The following is a 22,241-nucleotide window of genomic DNA, read 5'->3' as shown; positions in this document are numbered from 1 at the left end:
CAGACCCTGGAAAACCTGGAAAACCTGGAAATATGATAAATTTTCAGAAAAATCAGGGAAACTCAGGGAAACCCAGGGAAAATTTTTTTTTTTCCCAGTCTGCTCAGGGAAACTCAGGGAATTTTGTTTTTTGAAGAATGAATGGAAAAAACAGATTTATAAGTTTTTTTTAGTTTTAAAGTGTTTATTCATATGCAGTATTTGTAGCTTTAATTTTTACCTTAGGTTTACCATTTGATTTGTGTGCCTTTTGTTTTAAAGATACATCTCTTTTGACTCTGCTTAGTTTTTATGGTTTGCTTGATACTCAGGGAAAAAATAGGGAAAAAATAGCTAAAATGAGGAATTTCTCAGGGAAAAAACCTTTGAAAATTGATTAAAATTCAGGGAAACTCAGGGAATTTTATTTTCGAAGGTCTGTCTGAACCCTGCATGAATATCTTCAGTATATGAGTATAGTTTATAACTATCATGTCTATAATGTCTCCCTAACTCCAACAATTTCTTTCACCCCATTGCCCCGTTATACTATAGAGATTCAACTGTATTTTGATTTTACCTTATAGCAATTTAAAAATAATGGATAAAGTTACTCAAGCTATGCTGGCAAATAAAGCAGCCGCTTTGAAAGGCGACGTTAACAACTTTGGTGGTTTTCTCGGTGGTGACGACGACGAGGAAGCAAAAACGAAAGCAGACGACAAACGTAAAGAAAAATCGTTAAAAGAATGGGAAGAACGACGTGAGCGTCAACGAGCGGAACGTGATGGTGTTCATCGTAAACGTGAAGAAGAACGCGAAAAAATGCGAAGTGATATTCGTAATAAATATAAATTAAAAGGAAGTCATAGTTATGATGAAACTGATAATAATAACAAAGTTTCGAATGAGCATGAACTTGCACAACATTCTGAAGAAATTTGCCAGAGAGAAGACAAAAACTGTGCAATACAGTGATATCTGATGATGGTAGTTTAGAAGGATGGTTTAAGAGGAGTCGGAGAAGCTTTTTAAATACATTGAGAGCTAGAATAATAAGCTGCAAAAATACCTTATACCTACACTTGTTGGAGTAAGGGCGTTGAATTAAAACGTGTAAAAAAGACTCAAGAAATCAAGAAAATCATGGATTAAGTACAATCCAAGAAAAAAAAGTTACTTGGACATTTAATTGATTATTAGGTGTAGTTCACTTGTTTCAAAGACATTTCAACGACAATTCCGACGAGATTTGTTTACTACCAGACTGGAATTTTTACTTATTAACTGAGAAAACGTTACCGAAAAGTTTGTCTAGTTCTAATGAATATAATTAAATAAGACTGCTAAAACCCCAGCTGGCACAAAAAATTCAGAACGACGTCCATAAAACGACCATATGATGTACATGACATCCAAATGACGTTAGAAGAACGTCCGAAGAACGTTAAATGCCAGGTTGAAATGGGTTCATGGAATTTAATTTGAATGTCCTTTTTTCAGAGATGTATTTCTTAAAAAAAATTCACAGCAAATAAAACGTAAAAACTTTTTCTTTTAAAACCTTAACATATTTACAACTCATTAACTAGATAGAAAGGGAAAAAGGGGAAAACAAAGTCTACTAAATTATACCAAAGGGCTGCTAGTACACCAAGCTTAGAAATTTTGAAACCGCTCCCAAGGTGATTATTGAATCTTCAGGTGTTACTTTAAAAATAGAGTAATCTTCTAAATAAACTCCTCTGGGAATCAATTAGGATAGCAATATTTGGAAAACAAGGTATCAATTAACGTGGCTCGTGACGTAATAACTAGACCTTTGTACAAATGGCATAGTTTCTTAATTTAGATCATTTTCAAATCCAGTCTTCAACGTATGTCATATCCAACGTAGCATCTAATTTAGAACTATACTTCCTCCGTTTCGAATAATTTGAACAAACTTTTAATATGAGTGTTCCTTTGTATCCATTACTATCAAATTAGATTCTCAAACATGTCTTTCAAATTTCTTTTAATTCTCAACTCGATAGTAGATAGTGTTTATGCTCATAATGTATTTTTTAACCCATTGGCATCCTCTTTATAACATATCCATATTTTAAACCCATAGTTTAACTGTTGAGCCAGGTTGTAAATAACGTCTGTATACATCTCAAGAAAATACCAGAGAGCAATGAATAACAATACCTTATTCGACAGTATCCCCATTTGTCCCATCACCATAATTTTGCCAATGTAACCAAGGAAATTGACAACTGCATGGTCGCATTAAGCATCATAATCATCATCATCATCGTCAGCAGTATTATTTGGTGCGGGATGAAAAGCAGACGCAGTATTGTTTTGAAAAGCAGCTGGAAGGTTCATCATCATATTACTGCCTACTGAAGAAGGATGCCCCCTATGTGAAGGAAAGCTACCTCCCATTTGAGTGGTTCCAGATGGTAATCCTGAGGGGGGATGCCCCATCTGAGGAGGAAAGTTGCCTCCCATTTGAGGGGTACTGGATGCTAATCCTGAAGGAGGACGCCCCATCTGAGGAGGAAAGTTTCCTCCGGTTTGATGGTTTCCTCCCATTTGAGGAGGGTACCCAGGTGGTAAGGCCTGCATTTGAGGTGGATGGTGTTGACGCTGCTGTTGGTTGGAGAACATCTGATGGTGCTGTTGTTGGTTTTGAGGTGGTTGGTCCATGCTATAGAAGCAAAAAACATAAATCAGTTCAGATTCTTTGAAGTCAAACGACGAAATTTTGTAAAGTAAATTCTCTAAGTAGACTATAGACTAAAACGAACCTCATTCAAGAAACAATATGCTTTCGTTTAGGTCAATCCGAGTAGTGAAAACGCCTGATAGAACGCCTGATAGAACACCTGATAGAACGCCCGATGTAAGAAGAATGTATAATACTCTTTTTGAAAGGAAAAGGGACCTAGGACAGCGGGGACAGTTGATCTAACATAGAACCACAGCAAAGAAAAAATGTTTTTATCGTTGACTAGAAGAAATTCGCTCACCCTAGGCCCATTCCCGTACCCTGCTGCATCATGGGATGTGACCATTGTGATATACCGCCCATAGTTTGTTGGTGGTAGGGTGGCGGTGACATGGGGTGATGTATGAACTGATGTGCTTGCGGTGGAGGCGTCATCTGAGGTTTGGGTGAATGGCTCCCACTCATGATAGATTCGATCGAATGACTTGTTGTTGTTCTGTTTGATGGTGGAGGGGGTAGGTTATGATGTTGCTGAAAGTTAGTAGGAGAAGTCATCATTGGAGAAGGGATGGAAGAGGAGGTACCTCCTGGTACCTGAATGGGAGGAGGCACACCACCTTGTCGGTTGTTAGTGGGTTGGGATGCTGATGGTTGATTTTGCCGATGTTGTACAGCTTGTTGTGGCTGAGCTATAGGAGGCTGTTGCTGGTCTGTAGGGGGTTGTTGATGGCCTGTAGTGGGTTGTTGATGGCCTATAGGGGGTTGTTGCTGGCCTATAGGGGATTGTGGCTGAGGAGGTTGTTGCTGAGCCGTAGTGAGTTGTTGATTGTCGATGGTAGGCTGCTGAAGCTGGTGATCAATCGGATGGTGTGTTGAGTTTGAAGCTGAGGGCTTCTGAGGGGTTGTTTCCGAGGAGGAAGGAGGGTGTGACGGAAGATGTATTGATGGAAGTGTTGGTCCTCCAGAAGTCGAAGCTTTCGTTGCCGTTGATGACGTTGGCTTTTCAGGTCTCTCTTCCTAATTAAAAGGAATGATAAATTTTAAAAGGACGAAAACTTTGGTAATGAAAAATCTCAGTGCAAAGTATGATTTAAAGCAGGAAATCCCTATTAGGTAAGAAACCTCAAGATAGGTTGTGAGACTTTGTTCTCAGCATGGTCCTGGGTGTCCCACAAAAAGGATTTGATTAATATGACTAAAATAATACAAAGTTTAAATAAAAATTTCCCCATTTTGATATTCTTCATTTTTTTGGAAGTATAAATTTTGGATATCAAACAGCCTCAAAAACTCGAGACTTTACAATTAAAAAAATTTGGTGAAATTTACATAAATACGGAAAAAAAGTTTCGCCGTCAAAACTTTATACTTATTGTTAGTTACCCAACATGTCACTATTGCTGACAGGTTTGTTTTGAATAAATTTAAAAAAAAATCAGAAGTTTCCATACGGTTTCTGACGTCGTGTCGGTTTCTTCATCGGATGACGTCTGTTGACGTTTCTTCTTTTTCCGTTCTGCCGCCGGTTGTCGTGGTTTTCTCCTGTATGAGAAGAACTCGATTATAAAATGTTACCAGGAGGAAGAAAACATGAAATTTTGTTGATTTGCAAGGGACAAGCTAATCAAAAAATAGAGGATTGATTGGGCGGTAGTTAGCAGATGTAAAAGATCCCTTTCATAGAAGACGGACACACATAACTTCCTACGGGGGCGGTACCAACTAACAATCTCTCAACACCCGTGTATTTTAGCATGCTCATTCCGAAGTAAATGACTCTTTAAAAATAATTCTCTTGTATTTTGAAAAAAATCTTAAATTTATTTGAAGATCTTTAAAAGATTACATATTTCGACTTGGTAAACTTCGACTTTTATTCTACCGAGTGACTGACCCACCAATATAATAATGACAATTTGCTTGTACAAAAAAATGAATCACGCCTAAATGTATGATGGAATATAAAATGAATGCTATATCCGATTCGGAATTCTTACGTTCGTTTTGGTTTGTCTCCGTTCTCGCCAGCTTGGCTACCATCTTCTTCCTCTTGGGTAGCAACGTCCGCAATGTTGGCCACTAAATCTTTCAGAAAGTCAAATTTTCCTTCGCTTTCAATACAGTGCTTCCTGAGAAAATAAAATCGAATTCATAAAAAAGTATTGAAATCGCACAATAATATTGTGGCAAGCGTTCACTCTTTTTATAAGCATACCTTCTATAAGAGTTTTAGGGAAAGGATGCCGATGATATTCAAAGCAATCAGAATATTGTTTAGATCAATAGGAAAACAAAACCCTCTGCCAAAATACACTAGTATATTCTCAATAATAAAAAGGTATGATAAGTATTAGTATTGGTTTTAGCTCTCTGTAAGGAGTGAAAAACAGTCTTTAAAAATTCAGCAAGAAATAGACTTACAAATGCGCTGTGGTCATTGTTTTAGCCTTTCTTTCATTTGTATATTTAGCTGTACTTTCTACCAAAGACTGTAGAAAAATCTCTAATGATCGAGCTGTCAGAGTACAATAAAACTTAGTTAAGAAGAATAATCAAACAAGAGATTGGCAAATTAATGTTAAGGGTTGTCTAGCTCAGATTAAATTGAATACAATGCGATGTAAATTTATAAAAGTATCCATCTAAATCATAAACAAATCGAAATTTATTTGCCTTAATATAAGGGAAGTAACTCTAGCAAGAACAATAAATTGTAAGAACCCTTTATTTGGAAAAAAATTTTGGGGAGTAAGTTTTTTTTTCAATTTTTTTTCCGAGAAATCATTTTGGCGAATGGCAAATAAATCAGTTTCTTTTTCCCTTTAAAAATAAGGGGTTAATTTTGAATACTACAAGAAAGAAAATACTAGCTTTTTTGGTAATTGGTGAGCAAGCCATTATTTTAAGTTTGGAAGTTAGGAACTAAATATTGGCGAGACAGCAAATAATTTCATAGGCGTTACGTAAATTTAAAAATGTATCAGAACCCTTTTAGCAAACATTGCAGACAAATAAAAGAATAATGATAACAGAAATTACAATTCCTAAATACACACAAGTTGAGTGAAAAGTGAAAAGGATACAAATAATGACAGGGACAGCAGCTGCAACTTTTCCAATCTCCTCATCTGTTTGCATAATTTTCTTGATCCTCGCCTAAAAAAACACAATCAAAACACATGATAGAGTCAGGTTATTTTTTCACTTTTTCCAGTTAAAATTTGAAGGCTGTCCGCTTGTACATTTCTTTTCTTCATACTTAAAAACTGCTTTAAAAGTTTTATTCAATAAATTAGATGGACAAAAAACTTTCCATTGGTCATTTTTTTCTTACAAATTTGAAGATTTTTACAAAAGATTGATTGATTCCCATTTCGCAGTTTTTGATTTTTAAAGGTCAATTTAGTATGTTTTGCATTAGACATCCTATTGTCATCCTACCTGTTATAAATGTTGGTCGGAAAAAGTTTTCTCATTCAACACCAGACATTTTGCATCCGGTGCTTTAGTTAGTCCAGTGGGCTCGCGGGGTTGCGTTAACACTTATCAAAATGGATTTGAATGGGCGGTGATTGTAAAAAATTGCATCCTTAAAATTAGCTATACTTTTATGTATTTGCATGCTTTCCTATGATATTTTTCCGGAAACAAATCCAGGATTGTTTTACGCAAAAATGTAGAATATGATGCAAAAATATGTTATTTCCTGTTTGCCCAGGACTTTTTCCATTTAAAGAAAAACTAAACCTAGCTATTTTACCTTAGTTTCTCCCAGCAGGGCCAAAAATTAAGAGTGGAACTACACAGGGTATAACAATCAGAGTGTAATTGCAATGTCAGATAGTTTGGAAAGATTCGAAAAATGTGTCAAAAAAGAAAAAAAGGAGGGAGGGATTCTTTGATGATGCTAGAATATTATTATATTGTATAAAAGTATTATGTAAACTTATATACAAAAGACATACTTAAAAAAGAAGACATTGAATTGTTTTATATTTACTTTTAAAGAAAATTAGTTGAAATGAGTCAAAAAGGTAGTAGGGCTTTTTTCAAGGGTCTGTGGAAATGTAGGAGCAAAATGTTAAGAAAGAGTAAAGAATAAGTTTTTCTGAAAGAGAAAGCCCAAATCAAAAGGAAACCAAGATAAACAGAAACAAAAACTTTTTTAAGGACACTTTCATGCTAGAGAAGCAAAAAAGTGAAGAAAAAACTACATGAAAATGAAAGAACTAGAATCAGTGAATGTGATTTTTGAATTCCTTGCCTTTTTTCTGATGAATATAAAAATTTTCAGCCTATCAGCTAACTATGTTTTCCTTCATTTCCAAAGACAGTTGTGTACTGCTGGTTGCAACAATTTTCTGTCCCGCGGCAGTCAGATTTTGAAATGTTGCAAAAAGGTTTGGAAATAACTATTTTGCAGTCTAGCCCGTGTCCACAGTGTTATATATATATTTGCCTAGTACATCAGGATGTGCGAAGATGTCCCCTGCCTGGTGTCTAGTGCAGTCGGTTCCAAAGGAGTCTAAGGTGTTTACACCTTTGTTGATTCATGTTTTGTTTTCTTCTCCTGTCAGTCTACCTGGAGTTTGTTGTCATCTTGTACAGGCCGCTGGGGTAATGTCGCCTGACTGTCTTAAATGACAGTCAGCCTGTCCCAAGCCAGGATAAAGACAGAGGGACCCAGAGAGGACTAATTACCCTTTCATTGTAACATCGTCTCTCTAAGAGGAAAAAGAATTCGGCCACTCTTTGTTGTTTGTAGTTCTGACAGGAGAAAACATTTTATTTTTTCATACTATATATATCGCTTGAAAGCTAAGATCGCTAATTAGTTACGGAAAATTAGTTCCTTTAAGGTAGTAGAAACCAGAATGCTTTAGCATACATAGAAAAAAAGTTAGGAGGAAGTTAACAGAAAAATGAATAATTTTGTTTGACCTCAACATAAGTTGCATGACTTCTGAAGTCACTAGTAATGAACTAATTACCACCAGCGTGTAATCTGCCATGCAGACTTCTTCTTTATTTTTGAGGAAAGCAAGTTTGATTTGAAAGAAGTTGAAAATGGTACTAAGATTTAGCTCATTAATATTTACAAACTTTGAAAGCCCCACAACTTACAGTTACGGAAATCCTTGCATTTGCACAGGGTTCGACATACGGCAAATGCAACGGCTCGAAAACGAAAGGGCCGAAAAAACCCCGTGCAAATACACTCGATCACTGCAACCTGTTGCATTTACACAGAGTGGAAAAACTTGATTATAAAATAATGCACAGATCAAAATTTTAACCTGTAGACAAAATTTTCTAAAAAGGCTAAAGAATCTTCTAAAGAGAAAATGAAAATGCCATTCATCTTCGTTTTATGCCATTTTCATTTCAGGACCTCCCGGCGCGTCGTGTGCAGTTAGTTTTCACATGATGATTAGCAGAGCCAGCGCTATCGTAATTATATTGAAGATATCTTGCTCCAGAAAACCGGAAGTGCTCCAGAACCAGAATCTTCCAGTGTTCCGAAGCACAAAAAACGGGACATTTTTTTGCTCCAGACGTTTCAATTAAGGGGACCAGTCCATGTTCATTTGACAACGCATAACGCCAAATTGACGTTATCCTCTGAACCACCCCCCACCCCCCACAGATAACGTCAAACGATGTACTGATGTATACCAAAAGTTGTAGCCATTTTTCATCAAAGTTTTCTCGTTCTGTCGCAAAGTCCGTACTTGGTTGTACCCGTCCGTGTATGTGTTCTTTTAACTAATGACCTTTATTTAAAAAGAAATTAAAAGCTCCACTTGGCGCTAGGTCCGTGCCGTGCTTTAGGCGTACCACCTTCTTTGCCCACTTGTGCGATGTGGTTCGTTCGATCGCGCAAACAATGAAAATATGATGTAATGATATCATAGCGCGAACCAATGGGATTATGCGAGCAGCAAATTTTAATGTACTTCATACACAAATATATTTTCGACAGCTTATAAAGTATAGTGTGGTTGGTGGTTACAAATATCTGCGATTTTCACAAAAAGGTATACCTTTGATTTCTTATAACGTCAAACCTAACTTTTGAAAACCCCCTCACCCCCTCATAACGTCAATTTGACGTTTTGCGTTGTCAAATGAATATGGACGGATGGACGGCTCCCCTAATTGTAAAAGAAGTTAGGCGGGCATCACAAATAACTTGTGTTCGCGTCGTCCGACCGCCTGATGATTTTTCCTAATTTTCCGACTTTTTTGAGTCGGAAAGTCGGAAAAACGTCGGATTTTTATAAGTATAATATAGTCGGCAGCTTTCTCCCACTTTTAGTGAACCTTCCTATACCTTTTGTCCTTCAGAAAAGCCAAAAACATTAGCCGTAATCCTTTGCTTGCAGCTCCTGTAGCCAGTAGTGTGACCCCCTGTATTATTCATTTTAATTCTCCCTCGTGGTTTTTCAATTAGAGATACCACTTTTCTCGCCGCCATCTTGAATTTATGTCACTTTCGCTTTCTCTAGTCCAATAAGACACGGCGATTTGAGTCACGTGAGCACGACACGGACCTAGCGCCAAGTGGAGCTTTTAATTTCTTTTTAAATAAAGGTCATTAGTTAAAAGAACACATACACGTACGGGTACAACCAAGTACGGACTTTGCGACAGAACGAGAAAACTTTGATGAAAAATGGCTACAACTTTTGGTATACATCAGTACATCGTTTGACGTTATCTGTGGGGGGTGGGGGGTGGTTCAGAGGATAACGTCACTTTCGCTTTCTCTAGTCCAATAAGACACGGCGATTTGAGTCACGTGAGTCAAATCGCGTGTCTTATTGGACTAGAGAAAGTGAAAAGCAAGCTCTAGTAGAGTAAGATAATAAAAAATTCAAAAATTAATTTCTACTTTCTTGGTGACAGGAAAGAAAATATGAATTATACTTACTGGGGGAAATCTTGCTTCGTATTTACGTTTCTTTGAAGGCATTATTTGGTCGTCTTTCGTAAAAAAGAAAAAAGCCACCAGCTGCCAACTGCTGTTTTTAAAAACTTGAGCGATTTTCTGCTTTGCACAACTTTAGCTACTCTTTTGATTTGATTTTCTTGCTGACACAGCAATTCGAATATAGCTTCAAAGCCGAACTCATTTTTCTCTGTTTATATTTTTCTTCGCATAAGACTCGATTTTTCTAGCCTAGTTTCTTATCCTGAAGCGTGTAGCGTGTAGCGTCATTTTGTCACTCAGCCTCGAAAGTGCAGCCAAACTTGACACTTGACACCACACCCATTCTGTCCTGATTTTCGATTAGCAAGAAGGTAAGCCTTTAGTTTTCACTTTTGTAATGTTTTATATTTTTAATGTTCTCCATATCCAGTCAGTTTGCAAAAAGTGTGGCACGTTTGCTCAAGATCTTCGATCGAGTGCACAACAACTTGTAAATAGTTGTGGAGGTGCAAAATTTGAGCAGACAGTTTTTAACCTCAGGTGCAGAGTTGAGCTATTTTTTAAACAAGTGCAGCCAATTTAAGCAATTTTTTGCCTTTTTGGGCGAATTTCAGAGCTATGCATTGTAAAATTTAAAAAAGTGCCGTTTTTTTTCGTGCACTGGAACACCGGAACGTTCTGGTGCACTTCCGGTGCTTCCAGTGCAAGATTTTTCTGAATCAAGCTGCACTGGAACGTTCCGGGGCTTCCGGTCAGTCTGAGAAATCCTTCTAATTGCACGCTTAAAATTCCGAGATTTAAACGCATAACCCCAGGCGCAGTTAATCGATATAATCGTTAATCTTGAGTAATCGATAAATAATCGATAAGTAATCGATGGATTAGATATCGATTAACCGATAGAATTGATAGGTAATCGATACTCAAGATTTTTTCAAAGCTTGATTATTTATCGATCAATTTTGTCATCGATTGTTTATCGATTATAGATCGATTATACTTCGATTAAATTAAGTATCGATTAAAAATCGACTATCGATCACAGCTTTTGATCGATTACATATCGATCAAAAATTGATTAATCATCAATCAAATAGTTAATCGACCAACTATCGATTCGTGATCGATTATTTATCAGATTTTAGGGAGTGGTACTTTAATTGGATTAACTTTCGCCTTCGCGAGATTAAATTTCTCAATTTCTCAATTTTCGCCATTTTCGCGAAATAGACGATATCGGATTTAGATAAATGCAATGCATTCTGGTTTCTAGGGACTCTCAAAGGAATTATAATAGATCAATTATAATAGATTATAATTCTTTTGAGAGTCCCTAGAAACCAGAATGCATTGCATTTATCTAAATCCGATATCGTCTATTAAAAGCAACATTTTTTGCTGATCTCGATTGGGATGTACTTTTGAATTGAATCCAATCCCCTGGTAGCATAGGGCCTAGAAAAGTTACTACACTCTTTTTATAAGCATACGGTAAATTTCGGCTGAAGCATTCTCAAACCCTCTGAAAGGCTGAACAAAAAAAAGTAAAAAAAAAAAAAAAAAAGTTACCGTTTTATTTAGAGAAGGGGCGTTATTGAATGGTTTGCCTTTTTGGAGGAGCATTATTAATTCGAAAGCGGGCGTTTATTCAAAGTAATACGTTCGGTATGAGATTTGGCGAATTCCAGAAATTTTCTTTACTTCATTAAATACCTTATCTTGGCCCATTTTACGCCGGACCTTCTGAGCGTTATTTTTGGGCTCGTTGGTGGAATAAGAGCCGGCGTAAAAAGGGCTGGTAATGTAGTCAATAGTCGGTCACGATCGATATATAATCGATAACGATACTGATCGAAGATAAGTAAATAATTGATAAGTAATCAATGCATGAACGATAAATAATCGATGATTGTTAACAATCAATACATGATTGATAAGTAATCGATAGGTTGTATGTAGTCAATATGTGATCGATAAGTAATCGATAGCTTGGAAATAATCGATCGCTGATCGATACTCAAGATTTTTTGAAGGTCTGATTACCTATCGATTCTATCGGTTAATCGATATCTAATCCATCGATTACTTATCGATTATTTATCGATTACTCAAGATTATCGATTATATCGATTAACTACGCCTGGATAACCAGACGATCTTAATCGAACGGAATCGACGATCAAACCAGTCGAACCAAATCAAACGCAATCTACCGATTGAAATTCGATTGTCAAACGCAATCGAATCTCAATGGAATATTACCGCAATTTTCAGATTCGATTGATATTCGATTGCGTACGATTGATGTTCGATTGTGTTTGATTGCATTCGATCGTCGATTCATTGACCCCCGCATTGTTCATTGCATAATTTCTACAGGAAATCGAAAGTAAATTCAATGGGCTTGTGATGTTTGAGAGCTTGGATGTTGGGAAGCTGCAAAAATAAAGCCAGACGATCTCAATCGACGATCGAACCAGTCGAACAACAATCAAACCAATCGAATATTACCCAGAATTTTGACGTTTGATTGAGATTCGATTGCGTTCGACAATCAAATTTCAATCGGTCGATTGCATTTGATTTGGTTCGACTGGTTCGATCGTCGATTCCGTTCGATTGAGATCGTCTGGGCATAATTGCACGGCTGGCTATCAAATTGTAAGGTTTTTAAAAGTGTTTTTACCTATCAATTTCATGTTCCAAATAATCTAAATCAGTATTATAATCATTGCTTACATTGAGATACATCATTTACAAGTTATTAGAAAAGAAATGAAAACACTTTTCGTTTGTCTCGCACAAAATAGACGATTTTCCTTGAGTTTTCTCGGAAAAAAATCTGGAATGCTTGGTCAATTTTACGCAAAATTTACAAAGATTCCAATTCAAAAATCAGTTTTTGTCCATTTGACCATGGTTCCATCCAATTTTTAAAAAAGAAAGCTGTATATTGCTCAAGCTTCTTCAAGCAGGGCGAAAAATTAAGCGTGCAATTGCACATGGGTGGACTAGGGCGGACTATGATAAGCGCGCATTTACAAGTTTACGCCCGCGGAAGTTAAGCGTGCAATTAGAAAGTAAAAAGACATTCTGATAAATAACGAGATTGCTCACGGGAATTTCTAACCCGCGCGAGCAAACCCGCACCAGTCAATCATCTTTTAGACATGTCAATCATTTTTATCTGCTTTTCTTTTCAATTGTGGTTTCGAAAAAAGTGGTTGTAAGAAAATAAAAAAAGACGAAAGTCGATTTTTATGCATTTTTTTTAGTTCAAAGTTTTGGAATACTGGATTTTCAAGAGAAGGGAAAGTCATAACTCTTGACTCTTGACTCTCCACCCGCTAACCAACCTGATCCATTTTGAAATACTGTACTTGAGTCAAACTGCACTGAGGTAACACTACTTATAAAATTTTTGTTTCTTAAAAATATAACGGGAATTTCCAAAAATATCAATAAGAGCTCATAAAACCAGAAAAAGGTTGGTCAATGCTGACAAAATAACACAAACTTCAACGCACCGTAATAGGATTCGAACTCTCAAAAATAATATTTATTTATCTGGAAGCTCAACGCCTTATCCACTCGGCCACTTAAGATTTTGGTTTACCAAACTTTGATTAAATATAATATTTCTTTATTGGCCATGACCTGTATAATTTTATTTGCCCTGTCAAGGTATTAACTTCTTAAACAAATGATGTTAGATCATTTCTCCAACATGCGGGAGCCGATCACTCATCGAGATTTTCAGGGGATTTTCAGACTCTTTAGTCTTTAGTGGGACTGCAGCAAACAGGTTGTAAACCCTGCTAGTGACTTTAAAATTAGAATTTCCTTCTGTGGGGTTAGGACACTCTCCAATCTCCTTAAATTCTCAAAAGACTGAAGAGAGGAGCTTTTTCTTGTATACAGTACCCATTATACAGCAGACAAAATTCACAGAGCGTACACGCGCGGGCTTTTTTTAATGTTTTTTGTATTTCGTAACATATATTATTTTATAATTTGTTAATTTTAAAATAAAATTTATTTTCTTCTTCACGACTCTCGAGCAACACGCTCTCCCTGAACAGCTCATAGTAGTAAAAATTGGTAACATTGGTGGCGGCACTCTAAAGAAAGAATGAAAATTAAAGTTATGACTGTCGAAGATCCGTGGTACGGTAGATTTTGTTAAGCTTGAAACTAGACAAAGTGACCGTTGCTCAAAAGTCTGTGGATAAACTGCCGAAGTTACGGTAACAAGTAACGCACACTAATCGATGGGACGCACAAAAATTGATCTAGATTTCAACATAGATCTAGATGAGATAATTTTTTCATACATACAACAATTTAACTTACGCTGTCTCAGGCTCTCTGGCACTTCTTGAGTTTAGTGAAAGCAGTCTGTAATTATTACAATTATTGTGATATTGACGAATCGTCTCTGCTTCGGTTGATCTATTTTTCCTGAATAAAAAGAAAGTAAAAGCATTATTTGAACTTGAACTTATTATTTACTTTAAAGGTATACTAATTTAAATTAAGATCATATAAAGATCAGATGCGTACTTCTTTGTTCTTTACTTATCGACGATGTTCCCATGTGTGATGCACGTGATAATTTTTTATAATTGAGCAAAGTCCGCCATATCGTATTATTCCCAACTATCTCTATCGCTGGATAGCCCTGTATTCAACGATCATCCCTTTTATTGCGCAGTGATCAAATAAAAAGTTTGGTTGGTCCTGGCTAATCGCATTTTTTTTTGTGACCCTGTCTAAACAGCTTTTTACAGCGTGCAAAAATCTCTTGCAACGGAAGAGCACCAGAATTTTCCGGTGTGAAAAATGGCGTTTTTTTAGCTGCACTGGAAAACACCAGAGATTTCCGGAGCGGCACCGGGAGGGTCTTAAAATTTATCAGGTGCGAACTTCATTGTATTTCTGAATTTTTCCTCGAGTGCAGCCTTGCCATACTCTGCAAACTGGCTCCATATAAAAAGGTGATTCCTTCTTTGTGTGTGTAAAAGCGAGATACCGTCAACTGTTCTAACTTGGGACAATTGGTTGAAACATGGGACTGTTGCATTATCTGGTCTGTATTTTCACTTACTGTACTGTAAAATCAAAAGAGAAATCGTGCATTTTTTAATACGCCGTTCCTTAACTCAAATCAAATGACTTTGGAGGTTCGGTGAAATGGTGGCCGAATTGCCGTCCCATGTTTTGTCAGATAGTCCCAAGTTAGAGCAGTTGACAGTATAGAGAGAAAGACACAGGCATGGTGAATTAATAAACAGGTTTACTGTCACATTGAAAAAATATTTGATGCAGCAAAATTATATACTAATTTAAATTAAGATCATATAAAGATCAGATGCGTACTTCTTTGTTCTTTACTTATCGACGATGTTCCCATGTGTGATGCACGTGATAATTTTTTATAATTGAGCAAAGTCCGCCATATCGTATTATTCCCAACTATCTCTATCGCTGGATAGCCCTGTATTCAACGATCATCCCTTTTATTGCGCAGTGATCAAATAAAAAGTTTGGTTGGTCCTGGCTAATCGCATTTTTTTTTGTGACCCTGTCTAAACAGCTTTTTACAGCGTGCAAAAATCTCTTGCAACGGAAGAGCACCAGAATTTTCCGGTGTGAAAAATGGCGTTTTTTTAGCTGCACTGGAAAACACCAGAGATTTCCGGAGCGGCACCGGGAGGGTCTTAAAATTTATCAGGTGCGAACTTCATTGTATTTCTGAATTTTTCCTCGAGTGCAGCCTTGCCATACTCTGCAAACTGGCTCCATATAAAAAGGTGATTCCTTCTTTGTGTATGTAAAAGCGAGATACCGTCAACTGTTCTAACTTGGGACGATTGGTTGAAACATGGGACTGTTGCATTATCTGGTCTGTATTTTCACTTACTGTACTGTAAAATCAAAAGAGAAATCGTGCACTTTTTAATACGCCGTTCCTTAACTCAAATCAAATGACTTTGGAGGTTCGGTGAAATGGTGGCCGAATTGCCGTCCCATGTTTTGTCAGAAAGTCCCAAGTTAGAGCAGTTGACAGTATAGAGAGAAAGACACAGGCATGGTGAATTGATAAACAGGTTTACTGTCACATTGAAAAAATATTTGATGCAGCAAAATTTCACTAGTCATTATTTTTACCTGATCCAGCTTTCCGCTTTTGACCAAGCATGAACTTTGTCTTTCTTGTTCATGAAATCCAAAGCAATTTTGATTTTGTACTTAAAAAACGCATATGCTCTGGACTTCACTTGTACTCTTAGGTGCCAAATAAACGGGGGGGGGTTCGAATAAACGGGGGGGTTTGAAAATTTTCGAAATTTTAATAAACGGTGGGACCTAATTGCCGGGGGGGTTGGAAATTGTACTTCTGAAAACCCCAAAATAAGGTAAATATCAAGGCTAAAATCAGGCTTTTTGTTTTCGTGGGTGATAAATAATTTACACTTTTTTATTTTAGAAAAACATGAAGCTGTGCGACGTTGTCCTTGTTTCATTTCTCATTTCCATCATTCTTGTTGACGAGATCGGCGCAAACAAAAAGAAACTACAAATTGGTGTCAAAAAGAAGGTTGAAAACTGTCAACGAAGATCAAAGAAAGGAGACACCTTACACATGCATTATACTGTATGATAGTATCTTTATTTGATTGAATACCAGGCCATTCTTCATGTCATTTTTGCAACCAGTCATTTTCAGACGATGTCACCACAGTTTTTTCCACTTTTTAGTAAAAATAGCAAAGGAACAGGGGTTGAATGTATTCCAAAGATTTTCATGAGTGGTCATAGCTTGGTCTGCCAGGGTCTTGCAGGGTGGCTTAGAGACGAATAAACAAACTGTCTACTGTGTAGTAAACAACCCTCATTATCCACTTTCTTATATGGTAAAGATCCTTTGTGTAAAATATACCATACAACCTTATCCATTTTTGAACTGTCAATAGGGCAAATTGGAAGATGGTACAGAATTTGATAGTAGTATTCCAAGAGGCGAACCTTTCACTTTCACCTTAGGCGCTGGACAAGTCATCAAAGGTAAACACAAAAGAGTTTGGTCTTTAAATGAAACTGTTTCTCTCACAGTCAGATTTTAAGACTTTAAAAATGACCTTTCGAGCTTTACAGGTTTTACTTTTACATTAAATGTTCCTGTTTCATATTAGACACATATCTTATATCAGGCTGGGTCCAGCTGGGTCTCCTAATGTTGTAATTGTGTTCTATTTTTTTGCTGAATAAACAAAAATAGTTTTTCTTTTCCTCTGTCTGACCAATCTTGCTCCACATTCATGTCAATTAAATGTGACAAAGCTCGTAAATTAAAATTGATGAGTAGACGAATGATATCACTCTTGTTTTAAAAAGAAAACCTTTAACATGATTCGTCTTTTATAATTTACCATAGGCTGGGACCAAGGACTTTTGAAGTAAGAAACTTTACTTTAGTATTTTTTTTTTCATTACTTGTTGTTATTGTTTAAAGCTAACTTTTGTCTATGTTTTTATTTTCCATCTTTATTTTTAATTTTCTTGTGCGTAAAGCAAAAAAAAGGATTGAATTTTGAGGATTTGCAAAAAATCTTTTTTTATTTTCAATGTATTTGTAATAGCTGCTTCAAAATTTAGCTTTTTCTTCATTTTCCAGTATGTGTGAGGGGGAGAAAAGAAAATTATCCATCCCATCAGACCTTGGATATGGCGATCGTGGAGCACCACCAAAGATACCAGGTGAAATGAATTATCTAGCTATTTTTCTCAACAATCTTAACAAACTTAATTAGTCTCCCCATGATCCGAAATAAGTATTTGAAAAATTGTTTCCAATAATCATGAACATAAAATTTAAAGTAAGATTGTCGACCAAAATGATGATTTTACTGAACCCGACTTTTGAACAATTTGAAGCATACTACACGTTTTTTTATAAGAATAAACTTTATAAGAATGTACATGATGAAAATGGCCAAAAAATTAATAATATGCTAAGAATATCACCATCATGGAATTTTGCTACTGAAGCTAAGAATGCCATTTTAAGAGCATTTGCAATTATGAATTGTCAATTATCCCCAAGTAAGGCTCACTCCTTTCACAAAAGTGCCATTTTATGCTTGAGACTTATCTACTAGATGTTAAATCTAGTCCGAGTTAGGATCCTAACCTAAGAATGCTGTAAGAATATTTTAGGATGATTTTCCCAAATCCATGATGAAATGGACTTACATCATTCTTATTAAAAAGCGTGTACTTTAATAAATTTATGTTTTCAGGTGGAGCAACTCTCGTTTTCGAAGTTGAATTGATGAAGATCGAACGCAAATCTGAATTGTAAGCAGTTAAGTCTCCTCAGCAGTTCTCAGTATTACTTACCATTCACACAATCAAATCTCAATTTGACACCACACAGTGCATGATATTGTTATTGTTACTGTTAGGTTTTTCACATTTTTAGGGAATATTTTTTAGGGATTTTACCATTATTCAAGAAAGTTTTGTTAAGTTTAACTTAGTACGTTTTTGATATAGAAACTTTTTGAATTTTTTTTTCACTCGAATTTTGAAATTAGAATATATAAACTCACTGATAATAGACTTGAAATTCTTAACTATAATTATTTTCCGTTCCATTACCCTGTAGTTACACTTTCCCGAAAAAGTACAATACACCCTTCTCGAGATGCATAAATATATTGTTGTCCTCGTTTTCAAACAGATTTCATTGCTATAAAATTACATATTCACAATGATAATTGTGTTGTTTACACCTCATGAGACATTTTGAATTTCGAATACTTTTGTTTCAGAGTTAATGTTTGCCTTTCTGGAATTTAAATTGGTTTAAATGTATAATTTCATAGCAATGAAATCTGTTTAAAAACGACGACAACAATAAATTTATGCATCTCGAGAAGAGTGTATTCAAATTTTCGCAATACTTTTCCAGAGGTCTATCATATTATAAGTTTGAATTACGAAATGTTTGTCTTATTGTTTACAGCCTAAGATATTAAGACCGTTTCTCATTTATTAAAATAAATAATTTCGAAACAGATCTGATAATTAGAACTGCAGACAAGTGTAAAAAAGAATTCTTTTGACCCAGAAATTCACATCCACCCATTAAAAAGTATTGGTTGTAAACTAATGAAGTATCTTAGCAAAAAAGGAATTTTTCTATTTCAGTTTTCACCGTTTCTCCTGTTAAGCCCCTTGAGCTTTTTTCACAAAGGTACGTGGATCGTGGAGGGTCGAAGTGAACACAATAATAGTTCTAGTCTGAATCGCAGACCTCTATAGATGTACTTCCTATATAAGAAACTTTTTTCACCAGAGGATGAGCAGAAGCCTTTAATAGTTCTCGCTGTTGTAAATTTGAGCAACTGCTCAAACGTAAAAAAAAAGTTCCAGAGTTATCCTTTATCAAACGTTTGACTATTAACAAAATATGCGAAATGAGAAATCAGAGTCTTTAGAAAATTCAAAACAAAGGAGAAGGGCAATTAGGTAAGATTACTTCTTTTGTTTGTGTTAACTTTGAAGTGAATCGATATCTCTCTCCCTCGCTCTCTATATATCTCTGTTTGTCATAATAAGTTGTCATTTTTTATAAAATATATCAAATTTGGAATATATATTACATAAAGATTGGATCTAGTGTAAATGTCAGATAAAGTGTAATGGACTAAAAATTCAGTTCTATGATATTTTAGAGTTTTTAAATATAGTTTTTTGAATGGTTATGTTTATAATTATAAGTAACTTTTATTTTCCGATTCTAGTACATAACTACGAATATAATTTTGGATTAAGTAATTTTACACAACTTTTTGAAATGTGATTTTCTGCTCTTGTATGTTCTAGGCTGCGATAATCCCTGAGAATGATTTTGTTTTTGTACTTTAATATGTTTGGAGTTTTTGGTACTTTGATATGTTAAGAGTGAGTGAATAATAATGTAACACCTGGAAAAGTATTTCCCTTTGCTATCCTCCCTCTATCATCTAATTCTTCTTCTAGTGTACTGTATTCAAAAAAGTTTTCAGTTGCAAGAAATTATTCCCAAAATGAGAACAACAACAACAACAACAAGCTCAAAATCTCTCTCCTGGAACCCAATCACGTGGGTCTTGAACGGCCTGGACACGAGAGATCCCAGGTCCGATAAACCAATACCTTCCGTGCGCTATCCTTCATACTGGAAAACGAGCAGCAGTGAACTCGCAGGGTGGGAACGCCCGACAAGTCCGCCTCCTCAGTATTTCTCACGCCACCATAATAGAGAAGTTTATCGTAGTTTTTGTCCAGCCTATAGAAGCAACCAATGGTCAACTTTAAGAGAAATGCTACCCGTAGATGGCATTAACAGTGCTAATGAGGATTCAGATCAAAACGAAAGTGAAAGTGAAGTAATTGCCGGCACCGAGAAAAAGACGACATCATCACCTACGCCTACGCCTCATCAACAACAAATGAAAGGGCGTTTGCTGCCAAGTCAGTGTCGTGGAAGGCATTCACTGTCTTACTCTCCAATGACAAGGTAGATACTCACTTTTAACCGCTTCAAACAAGGAAATGTTATACATTTGACTGGAGTCTTTTCACTCGAGTGACTTAGGGCAAGTCTCAAAAACCTAAAGGTTTGCTCTAAGTTTTCGCTACCAATAGCAGCTCGATTCAGAGATCCACCTAGGGCTCTAAAGTGCCCCTATACCTTAAGGTTTCAGGGCCCAGTTGTTACGTAATTAATTATTAACCTAAAAATTAATTATTATAAAGAAATTGTAATCATGGCGTCATAATTTGATCGAATTTGGTGACGTCATGAGTCGTATAATCGCTATAATACAAAAAATACAAATACAAAGAATGGGTGCTATTGGTCGCGGATTCGGGATTTGTGATTTTTAAAAATCTAGACACGCCCTAACTCACCCGAGCAACTCGAACCTCTTTAACTCGTTTTATGGCACCTTCAGTTTACAATACCTTACTCCATAACTCAAACAAATCTGTTTTCTTCGTCCGTACTCGAGTTATGGAAACTCCACTGCACTGTAAATCATATTTTTCATACATTAAACGCCTCCCACCTATCTTCCAATGTATGGCTACTGTATTCATGTATTTGAAACATTATCTATTTCTTTTACTTTTCTACTCTTTTAGATATGTTGATGAACAAATCAGATGTAATGTGATGCAACGGCTTTTTTGAAATGAGTGCTAGATAATTTTTGATTAATGGGTTGATGCACAGAACTTTTGAGCTTCAAACTCAACAACCTCTCAACAAGCACCACAAACCGACTCAATCTATCTAGATTTCTGGAGACTGTAAATCCCTGATAATATTTTTCAACATTTTGCCATATACTATACGTATTGTCAAATTCTAATCTGATTGTAAAACACCTTTTTTATGCATATTGTACATACATATTACATATAACCACAATAAAGACCGAAATGTTACTAATAAAAAAAATACCCCCTCTCTCAGTGGTATGAACGCTTTCTTAGCGAGTGGAACTAAAACGCCACAGTATATGGCCCCCAAAACGGAGACGGCCCCCAAAACGGAGGTTTTCATTAAAATGAAGATTCTGACTTGTAGATTTATCACAATTAAACGATTTTTGTTTATTTTGAAAGAATGATGGTTATGCTTAAAAATGAGCATGTTTTTGCTGGTTTGAGACGGATTCAAAATAACATATTTGCGTCTAAAGGAAATATTTTAACACCAAAATTAGATAAAAATTGCATATAACTCACTCTAGCTCCTTGGATAGTGAAAATAAGTTATGAAAACGGGGTATAGGAGACTTTCTACACCTAATGCCGTTCAGAAAATGCAAATACATCTGTGACTTTAGAGGCTGGGTAAAAGATATAGCATCTTGAAGGTCAACCAGTATTTTGGAGCCCTAGAATCAGCATTGACAAAACCAAAAATTCTAAATATGAGAAAAAGCAAAAAATCTTGGAATTCTCTTCCTATCACCTTGAGTTAATAGTTTATAACAAAAAATTAACATTATCCATAAAGTTTTTCGCTGCATCAGCAAAAACGGCAAATTCTGTCATTTTTTTGCAAAATATGGGAGAAAAATATCTTTAAAGCTTAATATTTTCAGTTTCAGTCAAGCTTTTTTTCTAAAATTTTCACAGATTATTTCACACATGAATGGAACTATTTTCAAAAGAGATTTGTTTTCAAAAACTTGATTAAGACGTTGTTAAATCAAAATCGTCATTTTGAAAATTTCTAAATTTTCAGTTTGGACTATGCAATATCGAAAATCTTGAAATATTTCATAAAAATCATAAATTTTACATCCATCGGGTCGTAAATTTAAGGGAAAACACAAATATGTTCATAGTTTTTCCTTCTATTACCACTGGGCTTAATAATTTGATTTCAGCTACACCTCCGTTTTTGGGGCCCCAAACCTGCATTTTGACAACCAGGGGTATACTGTAAAAATGTTATCAAATAAATTTATGCCCAAAACCCTCTAAATCATATTTCAAAACTATGGTCAAAATTTTGTATTCATATCTTAAAGATATCTC

At 35.8% G+C, this 22,241-nt stretch overlaps 2 protein-coding genes across 2 annotated transcripts; one reads left to right on the top strand and one right to left on the bottom strand.

Moving 5' to 3' along the window:
• Nucleotides 1-1,470: 1,470 nt before the first annotated feature.
• On the bottom strand, nt 1,471-9,773 carry LOC136823299 (arginine-glutamic acid dipeptide repeats protein-like). Its single transcript, XM_067079480.1, has 7 exons — nt 9,633-9,773; nt 5,782-5,854; nt 5,120-5,213; nt 4,696-4,827; nt 4,150-4,240; nt 3,000-3,715; nt 1,471-2,677 (listed from the first exon to the last, which is right to left on the bottom strand). Exons 1-7 carry the CDS (start codon nt 9,672-9,674, stop codon nt 2,254-2,256), a joined length of 1,572 nt encoding a protein of 523 aa, XP_066935581.1. The 5' UTR covers nt 9,675-9,773; the 3' UTR covers nt 1,471-2,253.
• A 108-nt stretch (nt 9,774-9,881) lies between these two features.
• Nucleotides 9,882-18,264, top strand: LOC136823301 (peptidyl-prolyl cis-trans isomerase FKBP2-like). Its single transcript, XM_067079482.1, has 6 exons — nt 9,882-10,003; nt 16,123-16,290; nt 16,610-16,700; nt 17,071-17,092; nt 17,311-17,393; nt 17,936-18,264. Exons 2-6 carry the CDS (start codon nt 16,129-16,131, stop codon nt 17,995-17,997), a joined length of 420 nt encoding a protein of 139 aa, XP_066935583.1. The 5' UTR covers nt 9,882-10,003; nt 16,123-16,128; the 3' UTR covers nt 17,998-18,264.
• Nucleotides 18,265-22,241: the final 3,977 nt, after the last annotated feature.

The sequence above is a fragment of the Clytia hemisphaerica genome, unplaced genomic scaffold, assembly GCF_902728285.1.
Source record: "Clytia hemisphaerica strain Z4C2 unplaced genomic scaffold, Clytia hemisphaerica genome assembly, whole genome shotgun sequence".
Taxonomy (NCBI): Eukaryota; Metazoa; Cnidaria; class Hydrozoa; order Leptothecata; family Clytiidae; genus Clytia; species Clytia hemisphaerica.
The sequence above is the reverse complement of the archived record's forward strand: the minus strand, read 5'-3'. Positions and strand labels throughout refer to the sequence as shown.